This window comes from Triplophysa dalaica, chromosome 12 (assembly GCF_015846415.1).
Source record: "Triplophysa dalaica isolate WHDGS20190420 chromosome 12, ASM1584641v1, whole genome shotgun sequence".
In the NCBI taxonomy this organism is placed as follows: domain Eukaryota; kingdom Metazoa; phylum Chordata; class Actinopteri; order Cypriniformes; family Nemacheilidae; genus Triplophysa; species Triplophysa dalaica.
This window is the reverse complement of record NC_079553.1, coordinates 3,861,933-3,887,280: the sequence shown is the minus strand read 5'-3', so window position 1 is coordinate 3,887,280 and position 25,348 is coordinate 3,861,933. Positions and strand designations below refer to the sequence as shown.

At 37.6% G+C, this 25,348-nt stretch overlaps 1 protein-coding gene across 5 annotated transcripts in view; it reads right to left on the bottom strand.

The window, feature by feature from the left end:
* The window catches only part of snap91a (synaptosome associated protein 91a), a 36,206-nt gene that overhangs the window by 7,940 nt on the left and 2,918 nt on the right, over positions 1-25,348 (bottom strand). For 4 of the 5 annotated variants that reach the window (XM_056762098.1, XM_056762099.1, XM_056762100.1 and 1 more), the window contains exons 2-15: positions 16,662-16,804; positions 12,665-12,740; positions 11,996-12,098; positions 11,548-11,641; positions 10,861-10,972; positions 10,649-10,755; positions 10,512-10,553; positions 6,221-6,282; positions 4,472-4,484; positions 4,227-4,354; positions 4,048-4,130; positions 3,646-3,660; positions 2,984-3,157; positions 1,221-1,295 (exon numbers count right to left, since the gene is read on the bottom strand). In XM_056762098.1, coding sequence (XP_056618076.1) covers positions 1,221-1,295; positions 2,984-3,157; positions 3,646-3,660; positions 4,048-4,130; positions 4,227-4,354; positions 4,472-4,484; positions 6,221-6,282; positions 10,512-10,553; positions 10,649-10,755; positions 10,861-10,972; positions 11,548-11,641; positions 11,996-12,098; positions 12,665-12,740; positions 16,662-16,804 — 1,227 coding nt within the window. The remainder of the gene's footprint in view (positions 1-1,220; positions 1,296-2,983; positions 3,158-3,645; positions 3,661-4,047; positions 4,131-4,226; positions 4,355-4,471; positions 4,485-6,220; positions 6,283-10,511; positions 10,554-10,648; positions 10,756-10,860; positions 10,973-11,547; positions 11,642-11,995; positions 12,099-12,664; positions 12,741-16,661; positions 16,805-25,348) is intronic. The other variant, XM_056762097.1, reaches the window with a different exon arrangement.

Genomic DNA, 25,348 nt, shown 5'->3' with positions numbered 1-25,348 from the left:
ACAGCAGTGAAACAAGCTATGGAAGATCATTTCGACGGGACAGAAGGATGTGAGCTGCGATCTGAGATCTCTCAAGCAGGTCATGGACAGAATGATGAATCCTCAAGTAAAAGGAGGGTTTAATAACTAAAGCAATGCAAAGAATAATCACGCATACAGTATACAGTAACGTCAAAAGGATGTCATCTTTGCTTTTTATTTATTCAAATATATTTTCAAAGATATGGTATTCATGTTGAATAGTTGTATAAAGTAAAGGAGTATAAAGTAAAGCTCAGCCTTGAGAATTTAAGGAGGCTCGGCAAAAAATGATGCAAGGCGCTTGAGTTAAGCTTATTGACTCAAGGTCCAGGAGACTTGGTACAAATATGAATGATAAATATTTTGAAAAACGAACACTTTTTTATGTTTATCTATGCCTTTTTGGGATATTCAAATAAAACCATATGTGACCCGTGACCACAAAACCAGTCATAATGAGCACGGGTATAGTTGGAGCCATAAAACAATACAATTTTCCTTTTATGCCAAAAATCATTATTATATCAGGTATAGATCATGTTCCAAGAATTTTTCTTTTTAATTTCCTACTGTAAATATAGCATAAATGGAGCAAAATCTTCACCAAAAATGGCAGAAACACGCCTACAAACTCCCGCTTTTGGGGAATTGGGAAAATCTGTATCTATTTCCGTCATCTATTCTGCACAACGTCATTACAGCGGTGAGCCCAGAGAGAGCGTTGCAACAAACCTGTTTCTTTCAGATGGACAAATTTAAAGGCGATTTTCTCAATATATTGATTTCTTTGCACCCTCAGATTGAAGAATTTCAAATTTTGCCAAAGATTGTCCTATCCTAACAAACCATACCATCAATGGTAAGCGTATTTATTTCATTTAGAAAAACAGACCCTTATGACTTGTTTTGTGGTCCGGGGTCATTTATTCCCCAAAAATCTGTACTGGGTCTTTTGCCAAATAATTTCTAATAAACTTATATAATCTAACTTGAGGGGGCATAAAATACAAATGTTGTACAAATATGCCCCTCCAGGACATCACTTTTAGCCACTACTGTACACATGCACTGTACATACAAAACAGCTGACACATGCAAAGTAGTTAGATTTCCATTGAAAGTCACACGCATAAATCTTTATATATAAACACACATAAATGAAGAGTCTTAATGGATCTTGTGTATGGATAAGCACCCACCAGATCCGCCACATGCAGCAGCTGCTGGGGCCACGCCCTCGCTCGGACCATCGCCTGGGGAGGGGGCAAATGCGTCTGGACCAAACCAGACCAACAAAAGCCAACAGAGAAGAAAAGAAACAGGCATGAAGCGAGAGAGACAGGCAGAGAAAGAGATTTCAATGTCTGTGACATAAAATGAGCAGGAACACTCTATACATCCCGACTGGTAATAAGAAAAGACCAATCTAGGCTGTATACAGTTAACTTCGCTGTGTCTATAGTCTGTACACATCGAGAGAAATGAGTTTAGCTGCGTGTCACATCCTGTCAATGACTTTTGGTCAAAGTGTATGCCGTTGACAGCATGACTCATGTGAGCTTAAGCAATGATGGACTGTGAAGCACATTTCACACCATCACGACTCATTTGACTGCGATTTTGATAATGAAGCCAGGTAGGATTTATTTCCTTTATTAGCAAAATAAAATAAGCCATTGATTTAATGGGACAATTAAATCAACTGAATTCACAGCACAAGGTATATAAACTTTATTTTATATACCTTACATTCTGAAATACTTGTTTCTGATTGGTCAGCTGCAGCACTTTGTGGTCAGATATTTTCTTACGATGAACGCTAAACTAAATATTTGACCACTGTCCCTGACAATCAATTTCCTACAATGCGGTAAGCTCCATGTTTCCTGTAGCGCTACATGGATTCTATCCTCTCTCATAAACAAATTATTTCAATTCAAATCAATAATGTCTAGTTATGTATTTCTTTGGTAAGTAGCAGCGTAATGAGTGAGATAATGATCGGGCAGCCGGTAATTATCCTAAAATTAACCTCTTTAGGATGATACAAAACCCTTCTGCTTCACTCGAGGTCCTAATCACCTTGTTTGGTTGTGAAAATTCTCCATTAGCAACACATACACCATAATACAAAAACAAAACATAAGACGTGACCTTGACTTGAAATATTCATATGGTCCTTAATGAATAACAAGTATACTAAAATGTATTTGAAATACATTACATTTACATTTGATGTACTTGATGAAAATACATTGCGATTGTATTTGTGGTATACTAAATTGGCAAACTTAAAGTCCAACTAAAGATACATTTTAGTGTATCTGATTGTGCGAAAGTGAAACTATTGCAAGTACGCTACAGGTACACTACAAATATCTTTCATTGAAAGATTGATTCTATTAAAAAAAAAAACATAAAATCCTTATCAAAAGTGAAACACAGGCTTGTGCATCGAGTATTAATAGTTCTCCAAATAACGTTTAATTATAATTGTTTATCAATAAGTCATGTCAGTAAATATGTTGATACATTTAAACTATATTTAGAATGAAATAAATGTTCAAATTCAGGTGAACTAAGGTGAGCTGTTATTTGTTTGCTGTTTGTCTTGTTCCAAGATGTCTGTCATGCCTTTAAAACCAGTGGTGAATAATTGCAACGAAAGCTTTCAAGCTAATCATGCGTGACTGAATCAGTAGTTTTCTTCATTATACAAATTGATTATGGCTGTATAGTCTAATCCTAATTCTTGGCCACCGCTGACTACCATAGTACACAAAAGAAGATATTTTGAAGAAAGTAGGAAAGCAAACAGTTCTTGGGAACTTTTGACATTGCCATTTGTCCTACTGTGGTAGTCAACGTTTTCCAAGAACTGTTTGGTTACAAGCGTTAATCCAACAATCTCTCTCCATGTTCATATAAAAGCACTCTTAAACCCAGAAACAACCTGACCGACCTCCAAACAGGTCCATGTCTGAAATGGTGGAAGCGGGCGCAGGCACTGGCAGCGAGGCAGCGGCCGGGGCGGCGTTGGCATCAGCCGCTGGTTCATCAGCCGCAGGAGCTGCAGAAGCAGAGTCAGCCTTAGAGAGCGGCGCGTCAGAGCTAGCGGCAGGAGCGGCCAGAGTGTCTGGAACCCCACAACGGCCAAATCACAAGCAAACCAAAGCGTTGAGAGGAAGACAGTGTAGGATAAAAGAGAGGGAAAGAAGTGATGGTGGAGAAAAAATGATTTTTGTGGTAAGTTTTGTGCATAACGACGTAATAAAGATGTAGCCGGATCACCACTGCCATTTCAAAAAGACAACAGTGAAGCTTTGGATACTGAAAAGTTTGTTGAAAGAGTTCCTTTTAAGCAGGTCCAGCTCACTTAATAAAACATGGAAATTTGTTGACTTGAGCCAACATGTGTTAGACATCCATTCAAAGATGGTGACAAAAACAAATGCTGAAAAATATGTTTCTTCTACAATAACAATGCAGTTTTATTATTAAAGGAAAAATAATATCCATTCGGATCCATGATGGTTCAGAACATAGATTAACTATTTTACTTTGTAACATACATATTGCTCTTAATAGACCTCTACATTAAATGAAACGTAAATCTCTACTCACCCTCTCCCAGCAGATCTGAACCCAAAGCGGAAAAAAACAGAAAGATTGTGTTAGACATAAGCACTACTGATACTGATCCCACTTAAATCTTTCATCTTGAAAGAAACTGAAGCTTACGAATGGGATTCGAAAAGCTTGGTTGGAGAAACATTTCCCATTAGTCTGTGTTAATAAACTCTGAGTGCTCACTTAATATTCTCCTAAATGGCCTTATTCATTTAAAATAGCCCTGCAGTGCAGCTTTAAAAATTAACTTGCGATACAGTGGCAGTATACGTGGTTAACACACAGAATTTCAATCTAAAACTCTTGTTTCTTTTAATCTGTGTAATCATGGACATATTAAATATAATCAGTTGACCTGAAGTGTGACAAATTTCTTAACCAGACACAACAGCTCACCTCCCCATGATGCTGTGGAAGCAGCTGAACCCCCTGCACTTGGTGCCAGAAGATCGAAATCCACTAGATCATTAAAACCGCTACTGCAAAAAAAGTGGGTAAGAGCGATGGGTCTATAGTCAGAACATATTAAGGATGGTTTTGTTTTTATTTTAAACAACAGGACAGTTTGGACTCACTTGGTGGTGGTTGTAACTGGGGCTGCTTTGGCAGGTTCTGGTGCTGTGGTGGGCTCAGGAACTGCAGCTGGTTCTGCTGTTTTCGCAGGGGTACCAGCAGGCGTTCCATTATTTGTAGGAGATCCTCTCTATATGGCATGTTGGATTCATTATAGTTCAATTTAATACACAAAAAACATTACGATTTCTTGAAAGTATTACATACATACGTGAAAAACATTGGTAGTTTGCGAGACATTACTCACCTTAGTTGGTGACCTAGTGGTAGAAAGTGAAACAAAGAAAACTTTAAAACAACTTTGAAAAGAGGCCATAAAATAAAATCCCTCTTTAAACCGCAAGCAGATCGAGGAAAACATATCCGTTAAAGCCACAATATGTACATTTGGACCGCTAGATGGTGCACTTTCTAAACAACAACAAAATAAAACCTAAATGACGTTATGTAGGAAAGTGGAATTATGGGACATGTCTTTTTCACCATCCAGGGGTGCGTTTCCCAAAAGCATCGTCAGTCAACTATGGTCGCAAGTTCCGTCGGTCCAGCATAGTTCAACGATTTAAGTGTTTACCAAAAACAACGTTCCGATTATCAATCCCACGCAGCATTGCAAAGCCAGTGGTTGTAACTACAGGTCTAGAGCTGTGGTTAGAAGCATCGTTCCGAATTATTATGACATTTAGACTTCATCAAGCTTTTGATCAAAGTAAGCAACTTGCAGTGCATTCCTTATCTATCACTCGAAATTTATACAAATCTAATTGGACATCTTTCAGGTTGTCAAGGAAATAGAAGCGCTGTTTTTTAAATGTGTGCATGATCTGCGTGTGCGTGCGCTAGGACCCTGGGGAATCCCTGGGCGGAATGACGTAGGAGGATACTAATAAATGAATTAAATATCATGAAATAAAACAACAGATAACAAAAATAGGATAACAACAGTAGTCCTTAAATGCAATGTATGTTATTTAAAGCAAAAATTTTATATTAATTCGATCTGAACGTATTTATTAGTTCACGTCATTACTCCTCCACCTGTGTGGCGTCATCAACTAGATTGCTACATCGTTAATTTACCCAACGATACATCTTACTATGGTGGTTAACTACGTTTGCGCTTTTTTGGGTTTCTTTAACTCGCCAAAGAGTAATTATGATCCATAATAACAGAACAACAGATGCTGTATAAGCATTTCCGCATTTGCGTGTTGCCGTAGTTTCTACAACCAGAAACTGAGGGGAGTGTAGAGCAGCGGATATTAAGTCACTTATATCCAACAAATACAAGGGAGATAAGGGACGAGACATTATTTAAATAGGAATTTCTCTGGATTTGCACATTCTTGGGAACATTTGGGATAATGTTAGTTTACAACTGCATGAAATATACAGATTTTGGGATATTTCATAACAAAATGATTCCATATTGTGGCTTTAAGACAACGGTTCTATTTTTTATGAAACAATAATCATGTTAAATGCTAACAGCTAACATGCATACTTAATGTGGGGGGATTCTGTTACAAGACACCCAAGTCAATTCCGGGTTGGCACTATTAAATTCGTTCTGCTTTATTTCTTACAGACTGAACTTAATATTAATAAAGTGACTAATAAGGGACTAAAATGTTTATTCTATAGACAGCGTGAACTTCAGTATTAATGCAGAAGTTCAAACATCTGTTCCATAGAACCGAAAACCACACAATGACGACAACATAACCAACAGTATGAAAACACATTCATGTCTGACATAAAGAAATTTTGAAACACACAATGAGGAAAAAATACTTACTCATCACTGTTAACAAAGCAAAGGGACAGTATTAGTATTTGTTTTATCATCAGTGGAATATTTATATGCACTATATACAGTTACAGTTAAACTAAAAGTAAAAAAGAAGGGAATGTAAAAAGGAGAAGGCTGTTTTAAAAAAATCTGTAATTCACTAGTGAACACTTCCATGTTCCTTTAAAGGCCAAACAAACTTACACTTTCTTCCCCTCAAGCGTGTTAAGATGTGTCTCCAGAGACTCCAGCAGACTCTCAGGGGCCTACAGAAGCACAAAACAATGCTGTGTTATAGTGACCTACCATTTAGGACACAACGTTTCACAAACACAATGTGACACAGGAGTCTGAAGGAAGCTGAAGATAATGGATGTATAGAGCATAAGAACTCAACTAAAATGACAACCAAGTTCATGTGTAAGAAATGATTTCTATATATTTTAGCAATAGGCCTGCTGTATTTATGCTATTAAGATTTACAAAAATACCACGATGGTTTAAATGCAGACCACAATGCTTTGGTTGATAGTCCCAGTAGAACCCACAATGCACTGCATCATGCTTACTCATGCACTGGACATGCCACATAAACGCAGGTGGGTAAAAATACCATGCAGTTACAGCTAAATAGGCCAAACAAATGATTAAACTATTATGTTAAATTAGCAGTCCATATTTGCTATTATGATAACAAAATGCAAAAATGCCACACCAGTAACTGGTTTTCTGGTTCTACAAAAAGTACAAAACACACACAGAATTTACACAATATTTCCAGCAGTAGGAATAAAACCAGGTCTTTATGTCAGAACTCTTATGCATAATTACACTGGGGTCCTCGCACACAGACGGGTGTCTTGAAAACGGCCAGTGAGAAATGAAAACTAAGTAACTGCTGCTCTCTCTCTCTCACACACACACATGTTGGTTTTTGTTCTATGTTTTATGGGGTAATTCCATAGACGCAATGGTTTTTATAATGTACAAACTGTGTGGATTTTCAAAAAAGTTAATTGTGTATGATTTATAAGCTCGTTTCCTCATGGGGATCAAAACAAGAACAAGGATTTTAGATGTTGCCATCTTTGTGGGGACATTTTGTCCCCATATCGTAGGGTTTACCAGGTATACACACACACATTAACAAAAGGTATAATAGAGATCAATTTGCATACATTTAATCCATTAATTAACACATGTTCAATACAGTGCTGATAACAGTAATCTTTAACTGTGTTTACTATAAATGTGTATGTGGTTAAGCTCACTTCTGCTCCTGATACACGCGCCAAAGTAGCTTTCTATAGTAAAAAGTAAGACCCCATTTACTGTTATTATGCATCAGTCTCAATTGTGGGTCCAGGACTGAATTGAATGAATGGGACCAAGCCTTAGTATTTACTCTCAGGCTCATATTTCAGCTGACTAATAGCAGCAAAAATAAATGGCCCTGATGTCAACAATGCTGTTGTCTATGACGGGCCCACTAGATCACTACTGGAAGTACAACAAAGTAAGAATGCAACAGAATTTGCAGCTATCAATGGATTCCACAACAACTAAAGCCTGTATTTAGAAGAATAAGAACAGCTAAGAATCAACAGTTCGCCTAAAATGAAACATTATGTTATTATTTATTGACCCTCATGCCGTTCAAACAACATATGTGACTTTCTTGTGTTTAACACAAAAGAAAATATTTTTAGAAATGTGGTTTTGTGTCCACATTATGGAAGTCAATGTTAACAACATCATTAAAAATTTCTTCCTCTCTGTTCAGGAGAAGAAAGAAAGTCAAACAAGTTTGGAATGACATGACGATGAGTAAATGACGAGAGATTAAAATTTTGGGGGTGAATTTAAAGGGCTAAAAAGAATATTATCATTTATTTTATATGTAATGTAATGTGTTTACACGATTTAAGGTTAAAAACGCTGTTCTTTCCTCATGCATGTTTGAATCTCTTCTTTGCCCCGCCTCTCTGAAACGCGCCGATTTTATACAAAGCTCATCGCTCTGAAAAGCGAGGTGTGCTATGATTGGCCAGTTAACCAGTGGTAGTGATTGGTCGAATACTGCAAGCGAGTGACGGAAATGTAACGCCTCTTACCATATTTGGAACATCAGGTTCCAAAGCAAATGTACTGACAGATATGCCCACCTTACTTGGGTATACATTTGGGCGATCTTAGTCAACTGATACCACGAACTGGCGTAGACTTGTGGGGGTGTGGTTACACGAGGCGTTTCAGACAGGTCTGGATGAGCATTTACTTTTGCATAGATTGCATCTTTTGTTCCGACACTTTAATATTTGCAATTTAACCTGCCTCATACATGCATGGGCAATTTATAACACACCAAAGATACAGAAAAACACGTATTCGAGCCATATGACCCCTTCAAATGGCATTAAAAATGCACCCTATTTAAATAAATAATTTCTTCAGATTAAACATCTCAAATGTCAGTATTACACACAGCTGTGTAACCCAGGGACACAACCCCACCACTGAAAACCACTGCTCAATCCAGAACCTAGTCAGTCGTGCAAATCTCCCTTTATCATTACCTGTCTGGCATCACCTATCCAAAGTACTTGAAGACGCAAACCATCCTGGCCAGACATCACTCAGAACATGCATACAGAGCAAGCCATAGTCCACTCATCTTCCCACTCTCTGCCAGCGTAAAACAATCACTCCTAACAACTTAACAGAGCTTCCACAACTGCAGAAACTGCATGTGTCAATATGACAATATTTTGATAAATAAAAATGTGCTATTTTAATTTGTTTGATATTTAGCCAAGACATGATCATACTACTCTTAAAAAAAGAAATGTAATTCAATCCTTTTTTAAATGTGCTAAATCTTGTTTTAAAGGCACCTTGTTTTATGTATTAACAAACGCTAAATTCCAGCAATTGTTTGTCTTTTGTTGGATGAATGTGTTAACCCTATTGGTGCTTGTTGGATCTATGTCTTAACTTCACACTCTTAAACATAAAGGTGCTACACGATTCCATAAAAGAACCTTTGGTAACACTTTCCTTGAAGCATGTATGTATAATGCATTATAAAAATAGTTTTAAAGCACTGTAATGCACCTCTCAATGATTGTAATGTCTTATAAATAATTGTTATTACAGTTAATACATTATAACACTTAGCAATTCATTGTTACACTACACATTTTAAATTGGTTATAATTCTTTACAACTACATATAATGTATTGCAACACACATTATGAAGAATTATAATGCATTTTACCCTTTAATAACTCTTCATAATGCATTATACATACATGTTACCGAAGCTTTTTTGTCTAAATGGTTCCACAAAGAACCTTTTTTTTTACAAACTAGGTTTTTTCTGGCGAAAAAAGGTTCTTCAGATTACAAGAAAGAGATGGTTCTTTTTTGACAGAATGGTAATCTGTGGAACCAAAATAGTTCTTCTACGGCAGTGGTTCTCAAACTTTTTTGGCTTAAGTACCCCTTTTTATGATTTCTTCAAGCCAAGTACCCCTTGAGCAGAAAACTACATTTTACCTTAAAATTCAGTGAAATGAGAGTCAAACAGTTATTATATCTAATTTATTTTTTTGTGCATCTTTGTGTAGTCCTTATTTCATATAACAATACTATTATCAGAATTTATTGATCTTCATTATTTAATCCTAATTTTCTCTCATGTACCCTCTGCAGTACCCCCATTTGAGAACCACTGTTCTACGTCATCGCTGTGAAGAACCTTTTACGTGTACTTCATGTGTCATCATGCATTTGAAAAATTGTGGAAACTCTGTTCTTGATGGTTCCTCAGCTTGACTAGGATGCAAATGCGGTTGCATCTAAATTCGTCGTCTCGCACCGCAAGCATTGCTTCTACTCTGCTCATTGTCCTCAAATCCCATTCAAGTTCAGCTTAAAAAACAGTATTCGTGTGCAGATTGTTTAATGAGCGCTCATGAGATTTGACTGCAGCTCTTTCCTGGGCTGTAGGCTTCCCAAAAGTGGAATGCACTTGACACTACTTACACTCTCAGCCTGTGTGATCAATCTGCACCTCTGAAATAAGAAGACAGGGTACAGAATCTGTCAATCCGAGGGCCGCACAGAGGACAGAATGGATCCATGGAACACGTGCCCTTCTGAATGACCTGCTATATAAAACATCCCTGTCTGTCCTGCTGAGATTTCCAGCATTGGATGATGAATGCTGCGTGTGGATGGTAGCTGTTTTTCAGCTGATCATTGTCTGGTAGACCATCTTTGTCCAGTAACAAACCAGCTACCAACTGATCACGCTTAAGGTCGACAAACTAGTTTTAAGAACTTGTTCAGATTGAAAAAAAATGCTATTGTCTCTAGGATTTGCGGTTCATGCAACACTTAATGTTAGAAACACCACAACACTTCCTTTACATGCTATGTTAGTACAGATAGGAATGGATTTAAGGATGGAAAGAAGAAAAATGCACTCACCTGGGTAAGTTCTGGAATATCGTTTTTGTCAATTCCCACTTGCTGTTGGGAGGAAAAAAAGATGAGGTTATTTGACAACCCCTGAACATCTAATAAAATCTAACATTGAGCAATGTGACACAACAAATTTAATTTACCTCCGCGATTTTGAGGAACTCTGAGACTCTGGTCATTCGTGTCAAGAATCTTTTATAGATTTCCAATGCGTCTTTGCACTGTCCTTTCTTCATCTGGAAGAATTTCTCTACAAATATTGAGAAAATATTTTTCAAAATGTATGGGAGAGCAAAAAGCCCATTGTTGGACTTGAAGAAATTAAACCAAATTTAATCTGAGGAAAACAATGTACCTAAAAGGTTAATGATGCCGTCATTGTAGCATGCATACAGCTTGATCAGGTCCTTGAAGAGCAACAGGAACGCAGCATTGATCGCTCCATTGACGAGATCTTTTGGATGAACCTTAAAGAACCAGGAAACCAGAAAGACTGAAGGTCAAGTCAAACAGGCAAACGCTCTTAACGATTTTTAACGTCTGGGAATAACTCCTGTCAAAACTTAAAGGGACAGTTCACCCAAAAATACAAATTCTGTCATCATTTACTCACCCTCGAGTTGTTCCAAATCTGTATACATTTTTTTGTTCTGATGAACACAGAGAAAGATATTTGGAAGAATGCTTGTAACCAAACAGTTCTTGGGCACCATTGACTACTGTACCCTAGTTGGAAAGTCAAAAGTACTGTTTGCTTCAAAATATCTTCTTTTGTGTTTAACATACAGAAACATTTATAAAGCAATTTTCCTACAATGGTTGTCAATGGTGGACAAGTATTCATCCAAATGTCTTTCTCTGTGTTCATCAGAACAAAGACATCTATACAGATTTGGAAAAAACTTAAGGGCGAGATTTTTCATTTTTGGGTAAACTGTTCATTTAACTAAATTTTATTGAACTTCTAGTTGTGATAACATTTTGCCATATATAAAAATGCAAGAGCAAGTGAAAAACATAATGCGATGATGAAAACACTCACGTCAAACTCCAGCAGAGCATCGATCTGACTTTGCAGTGTGGGCATGCCTTTTAAAAGTTTGTCTGTAGACATAGTTCTCATCACACCGTCAGTACTGAGAAATAAATACACAAGAACATTCACTTCAAGGTGTAAAGAAAAATTGGTCTTCCCAGTTGGGTAGCAGCTTTAGCATATCATGATAAACAAAACAATAAATTGTAAATGCAAATATGACTGTAATAGAGAAGGAAGTGTGAATATTGCTGTAAAGAAAGACCATTTAACATGTCCTTGCAATGTGCTGTCTTGTGCCAAAGATGTCTACAGCATCTCAATCAGCCACTATGTATGCTGAAGCAATATTTTGCCTCTAAAGCGAGACCTTGGCAATGTCCCTATTAAAAAGGTCCCTATTCCTTCACAACCACAAAACAGAAGCAAAGGGAAATGAATTCAGGTTATTTACCCTTTCTTCACTCGGGCGAAGTCAAAAGCCATCTGTCTGTAAGCAAATGCCTTCTCGTTCAGATACCTGCTGTAGCGTCTGATAAATGTTGACATGTCGTAACCTTAAAATAAATAGAAAAATCTTTTTTTTTTAAACTGACCACTCGGGGCCTCAACATTCATTTTTAATGATTAGGAAGACTACACCAACTAACAGGAAACATTTTCAGAACGTTGGCTAAATTTTTTGTTAAACTTCTTGGCGTAACATTCAAATAGTGATGAATCAACATTTTATGTCACTGTTAAATGTAACGAAAACGCTGGCATAAAAACGTTATTCTTACAATGTTAACGGAACATTTAAAAACATTTAGAAATAATAGAAATGTTAGCAAAACATTCTTAAAACATATTTTGTTGGGTGGGTAAAAACGTCAAGAATAGTGAAAAACAAATTCTGGAATGTAAAGTAAATGACAAAAAACACAAATTTTCTACGAGTAGCACTCACTCTGCTAGATTTCATAGTAGTTCATATTCAAATTAATATACTACACCCACATTTTCAGATGTCCCTGAATGCGGAGCAATGTTAAACGGACAGCAGTGCAATTCATTAAAACTGCCCATGTAAGATCAATGAACGATGCTGAACTGTCTCATTATCAAAGGTCAGATTACTCACCATGAGAGCCAGTTTTGTCCAAAAAATTACTAAGATTGAAAAGAGTGTTCCTGGAGGCAAGGTACTGGATGAATCTCTGAAAACAAAAAAAATCTTTAATCAATAGTGTAATGGTGTGAAAAATGAGAGATGCATCTAAATAAACGCAGTACAGTCATTTAAAGTCCATTATATCACAGTAAGGAGTATTAAATAAAAACAATAAAGCATTAAGTGGAAGTGACGATCTTTCTTTGATTTACATTGTAGACAATTTGAGCTTTCCTGTAGCTCAGTGGTTAGAACATGGCGCCAAGGACGTGGGTTCGATCCCAGTGGATTGCATATACTTAGAAACAAACGTATAGGATAATGCAATGTAAAGTGTCTGCCAAATGTATAAATGTAATGTGACCAGCACACTCAATGCAGCAGTTAAAAACAGCTTTCACCAACACATTAGATGAAGAACTATGCAAATAAGACCAGGATACAATACAGAGGCCGTGTGTGTATTTGAAAAGACTCCAAAGAAAATGGATACTATATACATACTTCAAATGTTAAAAGAAAAATCTGATGTGCATTAAAAAACTATCCCAGCATGACATCATCTTTGAGTATGTTTGGCATGAAACCCTAGATTACTACTTATCGAATACATTGCATTATACCCCGTTTATTATCTCTTAAATTGTAAGAGGAAAAGTATTATTTCACAATAAGTCATTAGAAAAGCAGTGTACTTTGTTGCTATCATCAAACCCATATGTTTCTCACAAAACTTTATGATGTTGCACGTTATTTTAGAAAACAATCCAATCAAAAATAAAATGACATTGTTTCATTTTTGTATTAACATTGGGTTGTATCTATTAGGCTTGTTCGAGTTGACCCATACCAGAGCCTTTGTGAGAGAGAAATCCAAAACGCTGGAGCGTCACGTGATTCATAGAGCCTTCAGATAATTCAAGGAAGTTATGTTTTCTCTTTAAATGCTTTATTTCTTTCGGTTAGATGTTGTCCTCGGTTGGTCTGTTTAGTCGCAGCTGCATGCGTTACTAGTAACGTCTGGAAACTACAAACCCTGGAAACTTAAAAAAAACTGTTCAGTTGGAGTCAACGGAGAAGACGCGATTCTCTCTCACAATGGCTCTGACCCATACACGCCGGTTGCAGGAGGGGAGGAGTAAAGAGACGGCCGTCGGGTCGGACACTTCGTGCTTCCCATAGGGAGCTGAACTAACAACAGACTATTCCTTTCTTTATCACGGATTAAGTGAATATGATAGGAATACCTATGTTTTTGGATTAAGATGATGATGTAGTGTTTTCCCAGAAGCCATGTCTAATGAACCAACAACATTAACATAATTCTTTTTCAGAATGGTCATGGGAATATTATTAACCAATTTAAATATCTATGTTTCAGAGGACAATTTCTCTCCTTTTTTCATTGCATAAAAGTGTATATTTTCTCCTGAACCTACATGAAGGAAGACAAATATGTCAGCTAACAAAGCTATAATAAAGTGACTTGGATCGCAGATCAACAATAATATTGGTACGCAGTCAGTAGTCTCACGTAGCCAGACCGAACTTATCGCCGCTTTCTTTGGCGAAGGCCCGCCCAAGAGGCCATCTGACTGACAGGTGAAGCAAACAATCACATTTCTTTTCTATGCCCAGCACGTTTAGAGGCTCTGAAATGTCCCCGCAGTAACAGACCGGAGTACATTCACAAATGTCAAAATGATTAAAAGTTTTTGCAGTGAGCCTTGCATACATCTGAGAATTAAGCGTTTAGTCGTTCCAGATTAATTCTTATAGCAAACGTTGTAAACACGGCAGCTTACATCTTAGATCCGACGGCTTTGTGAGATGTGAGAAGCAATTACAACAGAGCAATGAAAAAAATGACTTTTTAGGAAAATGGCTGTCAAGGGACAATGGTCATATACATGTGTCATTAAAGTGGCCCTGCAACGGTGTTTCATGCATTCTGAATTCTTTAAAATGTTAAACGTGCTGTCGTCTCATGCTTAACATGGTCAACTTGTCAAAAAACGAGTTGGACGTACATAGTATTTGTGTGCTGGATACACTCCACCAGTGATCGTACAGGTTTCAGAAAGTTTTTTTCGAACATATAAAACTGTTTTGTAACAACTTTTCTTAGTCCCTTATCGGACAATTATCCCGGAAAAGCACTCGGCCACACGGCAGCAAGGAGAGCAGGAGAAGGAGCATGCGCCGACATCACTTTCACTTGTGTGCAGGAGAGAGAGAGATCATACGTTTGCAAAGTTCAGGTGTTTGTCTGTTCACTGCATTTGGGTGATGAATGTAATATAAACTGTGGATATGACACTGGATTTAGAGATCGTTTGAAAATGATATATGGAGCCGTCCAAGCGCTGAAAGATGCCGGACATGAACAGCATGTGGTGAGTGAAACAGATGTCTGTGTTTTGTTGACAATGGGTGCACGCGTGCTTTGGTTCAGTCTACCCCTCCCCCCCACACGCGCCGTATGTTTTCGGAAACAAATGTACAACTGTATCTATCTTTTATAAATGCGATCAAACTAAATACTCTATGAAGATACGAAGTATGCAATACTACTCTATAGGTACTCAAGATGAAAATGAGATTTGCAGAAACCCTGTGTGTTACGCCCGCTTCAATATGCAACTAGAAAATGCAACGACTGCCCAATGAGAATCCAAAAGACTATTATAATAAAAATAGTCAAATGTATCCGCTACTTTTCTAACCACAATAACAAATTGTTATGATAACAAAATATAGTGACAACTATTACTTAGCACATCTGTTCTTTCAGACAAAGCTGGGTAGAAGGTACTAGCATATCACATTCATAATCTAATCGTTCCCCATAATTAGAACATTAGGTAGTGAGCTCATCTACTATATTATGTTTCCAGAATGCATTGTATTAGGCAGAATGGAATGGTTATTCTTTGTGCCTCATATTGTTTTTGAGTATTTGGGGTTGCACGTGGTTTTTAGCACACATGCACACACTTTTCAACCCTCAGTGCCCTAGCACACACTCCTAACTCACCTCTTCATCTCTGCACATCTCACATCTGTTTATCTCTGTGCCTCTCAATCTCTGTGTTCCTCCACCCTCTTTTATTTCCCTGTCCATTCTATTCTCTCTTTATCTCTTTCTTTCTTCCGCTGCCACCTGCCTTTTTCACTCTGCAGCGTGTCTGTCAGCAGCGCTTCAGCCTCGACTCAATGTTAAAACTGGGCTTTCAGAGGGAGGGCTGGAACATCTGCCCATCTATCGGATGGGTGTGATAACCGGCGTGAAGAGAAGTAAATGACGCTTTGAGGGAAGTAGCTGGTCAGCTGTGTGGAAAAGGTCCTTAGGAAACAGTCAAAATTCAGGGGACGATTCCGTAAGGTTCATTTCAGTCCGTAATGTTGAGGTTGGTTTAATATTATGCAGACCTTGTAGTAAAGTCGTTCAAAAATGCAAATAAATGCACTCAAGGCTAGAATCAATTAAAGCTATTTGGATTAAGCTTTTTATAACTGCTCTGTATATTACATTTCAGATGGTTGAAATGCAAATTGTGTGCAGGTCTGTGAAGTCATTTTCACAAACAAAAAAGAAAATACTAATACCTACATTGCTTGAACATTTAAAGAAGTGGAAGATGTTTACAACATTATACTTCAGCTTAGTATCATTCCATGAAATGTGACGTGACCCATGGAAGTATTTGGATCTCAGCAAATAGACGACAGTAGAGCCAGGTCAGTTTAACACATTGACCACATAAATATACTGTATATTTCCTCATAATATTCCCTCATCAGTGCAAACGTAAGTGAAAATAAAGTCTGCAGATTTGTTCTGGGCCAATCCAATATCCTAAATAATACATTTCATTCAAAACAACGCTTTAGCTCAAAAGTATCATGATAATAATTCTGTAGTAAACTACTCGTTTCTCCAAAGCGAAAGGGAATTGCACCTCACCTCATTGCCATGGACCATCAGGTGATGAGTGGAAACCAAAGCCTTAAAGACCACGACCCAGCTGGCATTCCCTGCTCTCTCGAACAGGGTATCAGCCATCTGAGGAATATTGACATTGGACTCCTGGGTTGCCTGGATCAAATCTGTGAAGAAATATACAAGCATGGGAAATTAGATTACCAAAACTCATCTATAAACATTAACATGTAAACCATAACATACTGTATTAGTTATACCCAAACAATTAATCAATCATTTTAAGATGCACAAAACAGACATCATACATCAATGATGAGAATTAGATGTAAAGAAATGTTCATTTTTAGCTCAATGACAAGCCGGATTTCTATCTTTATGTGCACAATTATAATCTTTTACATTGTAATCCATCGATTTTTTTATATTTGGCATGTTTGAGTTGCGTTTCCCTCTGTGTGATAAGTATAACGTGAAAGCGCGTTGTGGACCCGCCTAGAGGCGCATTTTCTACTAATGCGCTCTTTTTTAAAACAAAAAAATATTGCTTTAGATATATTTAAAAATTAAAGATATATTTAGACTAGGTTTGAGTTGTTCAATGGCACAGTTTATTTTCAGTTCCACAAAATAGCAACGCGCCAACACTGCGCCTGAAACACCTCTTTTTAGATCAGCACGCCCATGGGGGCACAAATGAGCGCAAGTGCATTTGCTATTTAAACAACGCGGCGCAGGTCAGGAAAACCCAAAAACTGCGTCGGGCTAAATCGCATTGCGCCGGGTGTACGTGGCTTGAAAGTGCAGTTGTGAAGGAAAAAAAGCCTTGCCTTAAACTAGAGTGCTGTCATAACATTAAAGAATGCCGCATGATAGGAACTCTGTGATGCACTTGCAGTGAACAACAAAAAGATTTGCCATTCAGTGTGACATTTGACAGTTCTGTAAAAATGCTCAAAAAGAGCAACATAGAGACAAGAGCGAGGAGCAGAATGTGAAATAGTGGAAAAACACACAGATCGATTTAGATGAGAAGAAACTGACAGAGAGAGGCTGTGTTGTCATAACAAACCTATTATCTATAGTCAAGCACCATAACTGTGTCTATACTATCAATCCATAGACGATATTATGATTTGACTTCGAGATTTTAATGTAAATTTCACTGCGACAACGGACACAGACAATTCCCAGAGGTCAGCTCTCATCACATAAAAGTCTTTATTATTGCAGGGGTGAAATGAGGTTAAAATACGCCGGGTGTTTTGGGATATAGTCACCTTGACTGAAAGAGGAAGGTTACACACAAGATGAAATTACATAACCACAAAGTCCACACAAAGCCCTCTAAAGGCTTTTGGCGGCAGGAATGGGATTATGTGTGTACAATGTCAAGCTACTCCAACAGGAAACAGTTATGTTATGAAGGCAAATTCCTACTTTTGGAAATGTGTAACACTGAGAGAAAACAAATATAGCAACAAATGGCAATGATTCTTACATTAGCTCTTGAAGAGTTAAAGTATGAGTCCCTAAACTGCATTACCAAGAGCTGGTAATAAAGCAGATTTGTTCAGTCTCATAAACTTCTCTGTAAAACATGAAGATGGTCTTGTCTAAAATTAATCATTTAGTCTTCATCAAATTCTTGCAGAGAGGCACAATAGTTATTCAGGAACCATCTGTCCAATGAGAGCATTATTATCACTTGTTTAGGCACCTGGAAATAAATTACAATCCATTATGAGTCACACTATAATTGAAGATTGAGTCTGGGAATTGTGTTAAAGAAGGATTTTTGTAATACAAAACACATCCTTCTGTGTACCCCTTACTTCTGTAATCACACACATACTACAGTTACACTCATATAAACCATAATAAAATGGAAAGTAATATGAAATATTGTAAATAATAGTAATATTAAGACTCTGCAACACATTTTACTATGTCCAAAATAACACACAAAACCGGCTATGACACACAGTATAATAACTAAATATTAAGTGAAAGGCAGAAAGTGAGTGACTTGCATAGCTTTGTTATGTTTAGTTGTCGTGGACAAAGGTGGAGTCTTAAAGGGATAGCTCACCCAAAAATGAAAATTCGCCCTCATGTGGTTTAACATCTGTATATGACACTTTCTTCAATGAACATGCACAAAATAAACGGATATCTATAAAAAATCAGCTAAAAAAGAAACCTGTTTTCACATGTTTACATTCATAGTAATAAACCGGCTACGCAGACAACCGAGTTTGCATGGAAGTTTGAGTCCGCAGAACCAGAATATGCAACAATAGTTCTTCATTTTGACACTTTCTACATCAACTGCATGATTCGTTTTACTATTACTTCCGTTTGGGACTTTTACTTTTGCGTTGTCATACATGCGCACATAAACAAAACTGAGAGAAAACCGGTAAAGGGGTTTACACGCAGCACGAAATCAGAGTAATGCGCAAAAAACTATTTATTTACCATTATTTATGCCGTTTATGAGCTTTCCCCGAGAAAAGAAAAACGTTTGACTTATTTACATGACCTTACATGTTATCAGCATATTAAGCATAATCGGAGTAAGACTGTGCTTGTAAACGCACTCATTGTCTTCTGTAGAACACAAAAGAAAACATTTTCAAACAGTCTCAGTTTTGTGTCCATACAATGAAAGCCAATGGGGGCCAGTGTTGTTTGGCTACAAACGTTCTTCAAAATGTATTTTTGTCATACAGAAGAAACAAAGTCGTACAAGTTTGGAACAACATAAAGGTTGGGTAAATTTAAATTTTTTCGTGTACTATCCCTTTAAAGTCATTTTCTCCACACTGTATTCTGTAATCATTCTTTATGTTAATAAGTGTTGCATACTCCCATAGTCACCTCTCATAGCTCGGTCAGGGGGAACCACTGATATAGACAATAGATCTGACCTGGCTTGCTTAATTATTTAGGGATAGTGATTAGGAGATAACGGGGCGATAAGGTAGCGTCCCAAAGTTCTTAAATTACACAGCAGCAGGAATGCTTACCGACACAAAATACTAAAAACACAAACACCTTGCGTATCAGTATTCACATAGTCAGTAATTACAGACCTTGGGTGTACAAAGCAACTGCACTGCCATCTCATATGAGTCTAAAAAACTAAACTACCCTGCAGCTGTGATCCCAGACTATTATCGACCGAAAGCTTGGCCCATGGGCCACTTTCCCCGTTCAATATCAAGAGCTGAATACAATATCAGTGGCAGATCATGAGCTGTGTGGGGAGAATGGTGGAGAATTTCCGTTGACTTAGATTGTTTTTATAGTAACTCTATGTGCTACACATCTACAAAGTTCACCTTTCAGACTTAATTCTGCTTCTCTGATGATCCAAAAATGTATCAATTATCCCATAGAAATGCACACATGAGGTAGTGTCAGAGAAATAAGCTGTTAAAACACACATAATCGTTTAAATCCAGACTGTACATGCTATTGTGCATTAATAGAAATGTGAATTTATTTATAAAGACTGCTCTATTACAAACTAAACACCAACATCAAGTATCATGCTATGCGTTAATAAGCACCAAACAATCAGCTGTTGAGCTGGTAATTTTCACTCCTCTAAAGACATGAGTAGGAGGGGTGACAGACATACTAAAAAAGCCTGTTTCCCTGGCAACATGTTCACAGCACTTAGTCGGGTGTCGCGTCTTCTTTGTCATATATGAGGACATAAAACATTTCATTAAGTGATGTGTACAGCCACGCAGTGCAACAAAAGAACAGTTATAAGCCAATAAACAGTGAGTGTCCCCAAGTAATGTTAAAAGAAAATCTACCACAAACATTTAAGTGGAATGAACGTGTGCACAAGCAGCAGCGAAGACCGCTATTGTAATATGCTACAGTTTGAAGGACAAACCATCCAACAAGTGGTTGAAATATAGCCATGGAAAACTCAAATTCCATTAACAAACAGCATATTTTTTCTATAATTGTATTAAATATCATTATTTTACTGTCTTTTGGCTTAACGCCAAACATCAAATGCTGAAACCGAAAAGCTAGTCTCCTCACATCCGGTGAGGGGCTATGACAACCAAGGCACATTTACGTGGCTGAAAACGGCAGGAGCTCGGCAGAAAAACCCCGCTGCACATACAGCGTTCTGCTCAAAGTTGAGCATTTTTCAACTCTGGACGCTCGGTCGAACGCCGGCGCTGATTGTGGGAAAAATGCATGTTTTGCTGTTTTACTCAAAATGCCTTCAAAAGAGCTACCACACAACCTATCTCCATCACATATCCATAATGAAGTTCTTTATTTTTTCCTCTCACTGAGATTTGAATATATATAAAAAAATAGCTAGGTTCCAAAGAGAAGAAGGAAAAATCCATTTAGATATCGCATGTCATACTGCCATTCAGATTTTCTCAGACAAGCGGACAACGTGACCTGTTTGTTAAGTTTGGTCATGTCTACATATACTGTACCCAGCTGCAAACCTTACAATGAGATTTTGTAATTTGTTGCATTCAAACAAATTCTGCTTGTCCTCTTAGGTTTGTTAAAGTTATAAAATAACAAATTAACACCCTTGCATAACTATCTAACAACTTACCATAAAACTACATATCAAGTTGTATTATCTTTAAACCCTTATTTTCTGTATCCCAACACCTATTGCAACAGCAGATTTCCTTGTTTTACTAAACTGACAGTTTTGTCATGGCTATTGTTCATTGTTATACAAACCGATACATGTTCTGCAATAAATGTTTTTAGTGTTTAACTAAAATATGTGTTAAACACTAGTGTGGGTGTCATGAGGGTGTTTGCAAAAACAGCCATATTCCGCTGCACATGAATGAAGCATGAAAAGCCATCTTTATTTATAGCCATTTCCCTGGAGCAGAAATACTGAGAGATTACCCATGTGCCCTCACTGGCAAGCAGTGTTGTATCTAGCATCCATGAAGAAACCAGAATAAACCAGCCTATACAAGAGAGCAACAGATCATCATAAGATTTTCTTTTCTGTACTTAAGATGTGAGCTACATCCATTTAATGTAAACAATCATTGATAAGATCTGTCTTTTCCAATGACAAACCTTTGAAAGAAAGATTTGCCCATTTTACTGATATTGAATTTAGCTGTGTGTTCTGCGTTGCAATACAAAAAAAAAAGTTGAAAGTCACCTTTAAAGGTGCTTTGAGGATACACTCATAGAAGTGCAATATAACATACATAACTATGTGTTCAGAGGTGTATAAAGACCTTACACAATAAAGTGTTATGTTTTTAATACCTTAGAATGAACTGCTTCTATCTACGCCGCAGGTCATTCGAAATGTTGTTTCTACAGTTGCCACAAACGGACAAACTGCTCTACACATTTCTTAAATACGTTATCTCATTCTGCAAAGAATCGAAAACATGAAGACGTCTAAGTCATGTGGTAGCCACTGTAGTGCTTCGAAAGGGAGGGTGAGCGGTGTACTGAGCCGTTGGTTGAAATTCGCAAACCTCACCACTAAAAGCAGCTACATTTCTTACACTGGACCTTTAAGAATAATATTTCTTTTGATGGTCCCTAATTCCTACCATTTAATCCTAATATATTTCTTAGTTCCCAAACGTGTATTTGGTTTCGCTTCAAATATTTTTGCATTAATAAATACCAAAGCCTTTACCCCAGCATACAGTATCTACACCAGATAGACATGATCGTAATATTATAATCTCAGTGTTTACCTCTCCCAACAAATCCAACACGTACCCTTCCCCCAATGTAAATACACCGCTCCTACATGTATAACATGTATATGTGTCTCAACCTGTCTGACTTCTCTTCGGTGTGAAAATCGTTAAAGTCCTATGTGACCTAATCTCAGACGACGGTCCCTTTCCAGGTCTGTGACATACACTCAGGTCTCCCACCAGAGAGCATGGCTCCTGTGGACGCTTCAATGTGGTAGGCAGATTACACAAGAAACACATCTCTGCTTGCATTATTCATGGCACAGCAGTGTACTAACAGCATTCATTGCTGCCATGTACATGACTGCCAGCATGCACGTTTCCTGATTAACAGAGAGTTAAATTTAGCGCCTTCACTACTTAGCATAGCAGGACTATGAACATCTGTGCAATGAATGAACAGAAGAGTCTTCCTACACTTGAGTGTGAATATGTTGCGTGTGTGTGAATACCTTGTGTGCAGGCGATTACAAACTACAGCATAAAGCACGTCAAAGTTTAAACTAAACACACTCAATGACTACACAACGAATAGGGCTTCAAAGACGCAATGACCTCTAAGAGTGGGGGAGGGGTGCTGGAAAATGGGAGTTGGCAGTCACAATGGAGGAAGGTGTTGGTTCAGTTGCTGTGGGGGTGTCACTGTCCAAGGTGCTGAAAGCACTCGGCTAGCTAATGCTCCACTTCTTGGTGATTGGCTGAAGGCTGTATTTTCAGATGTGACATCACAGCACTGCTGATTTCTTGTGCTGTGTGACATCAGTGCAGTACACGCTGCAGAGTAGATCATGTGCGCTGTTTTATTTGCAGCTCTCGAAAAAGACAGATTGAAAGAGCGAGCTTGCGAATGACAGATATAGAGGGGAACAGAAGATTCACTGAGATGCACAAAAAAATGTATCTTAGTGAGACCACACTACTTAATTTGAGGTCTGCCGCAAGCAAAGAAATGTAAAACATAAACGGGAAGTAACACATTAATATCTTAAATCTTCCCACGTTTCACATGAACATACCGAACGGTTATATATAAGGATACATTTGTATATACATTCACTTTGAATACATTCTTCTATATAAACCTGCGTGTAGTACATACAGATGGCAGAAGACTAATAGAAGACCCTAATGTCATTCCAAACGATGATGACTTTTTCTTCTATGGATCACGAAAGATATTTTGAAGAATGTTAGTACCCAAAAGACATTGTCCCCCATTGAGTTGTATTATTTGGACACAAAAGCACTGAGACATTTCTCAAAATATCTTCTTTTGTGTCATAAACGTGTTTTGATCAACATCAGGGTAATCAAATGATGACATTTTTATTTTTGAATGAACTATCCCTTTAAGGTATAAGACAAACTCCTGAAATGTTGCCCTGGTGCCCCCAGTAACTTGCTCTATGAGACACGAATAAATGATTCTGAGTCTGTCGAACGTCTCCAAGGACCCTACGCTCATTAGACAAAATCAGCATACTGTAGACGTGTGAAACTGAAGTGCGAGATGTTGAACTTGAAATCCTGACCAGACTGTCTGGCCCCACTTGGTCATACTTTCCCCATTCTTGATGTCAAAAAGAACACCTACAACTACAGAGGTTTGATGATAAAGCTAGCTGATCTATCGCTGAAGAATCAGATGCCTGTGACTTACATTCCATTGATCATTATTGGTTCACTTCTCTATAAGTATACATAAATCATACTCACTTGCATCAATTGCAAATCATACTGCTCATATTTTAACCTGATTACTGACCAGCTGACTTTGCAAGAACTTTCAAAATGTTCTGCTTTCCACAAAAAGCTGCGACACAGCTGATGGTTTAAGACTATCAATGAGAAGACCTTTTTCATTCCCTTCTCCAGGTTTCATGGCATGTAATGTAGGACATCAAAGTGAAGTTACTTGTACGGAAACGATCAGAATCGTTTGTAGATGCTACTTAGTTTTTGCCATCTAATGTGATTACATAAAAACCGCCGCCAAAGGGCACACAATCAAAACAACAACAATGCCATAGCTTGATGACGCTTTGAAGGTGCGTGGAATGATCTGTAACAAAATATATAACACTAGCCTAATGGTTTTTGGATCTTTTACTGCAAAATTGTTACAAACTGCGCCTTTAAGTGTCCAAATACTTATTGGGGCCACTGTGGATCTAGACTACTGATTTCCCCTGAGGCAGTCAATTTCACAAACAGAAGCATGATTTATTGACGTATGCCCGGAATATGCTTTTAGAATTATGGTTTTAACCCAAAGACATTATAATTAAATGAAAACTAAATTAAAACATTTCCACCAACAGCCTCTTCATGCATCAATTCAGCATCACAATGCTGCCAGGTTTCCACATGGATCCTGAGGTGTTCTGATTCTGTTCAATCCCTACATCAGATTCATGTTGTAAAATGCAAGTCACAATATTTCATAGTTCCTCATTTTTTATATAAAAAGATCTAGAAATAACATCAACAAAACAAGCGCCATGTCCATCAAAGAAGCATTGATGACTGACATTGTGCTATTGAAATGCATGCGTACGATACAAAATGGCAGGGGCACTAATGAGTCAGCACATCTAGAAACATTAAAGAGATTGCTGGCTCATAGTGTTTTCACAAGGATGCATGTTGAATACACAAAATACTAATCAGTTTAAAACTATAAATAAATTTAAAGTAGAAAATAAAGAAAAAGATTTGGACACATGTGATCCTGAACCAAGCAGTTCAATCTCTGGCGTAATTGACATGTTGTGATTCCTAGTGCTCCTCTGAGAGAGATGTGGGAGTGTCCCAGTGCTTAGGAGACTAGGACACCTGCCACAAACAGAGATCTTTTGTGATGCTGATCAGGACTGTTTGAAAGCCATTGATTTAAGGGCCGACCGACAGAAACACAATATCTCATATTTCAAATAGACAGCGCTCGGATTTCAA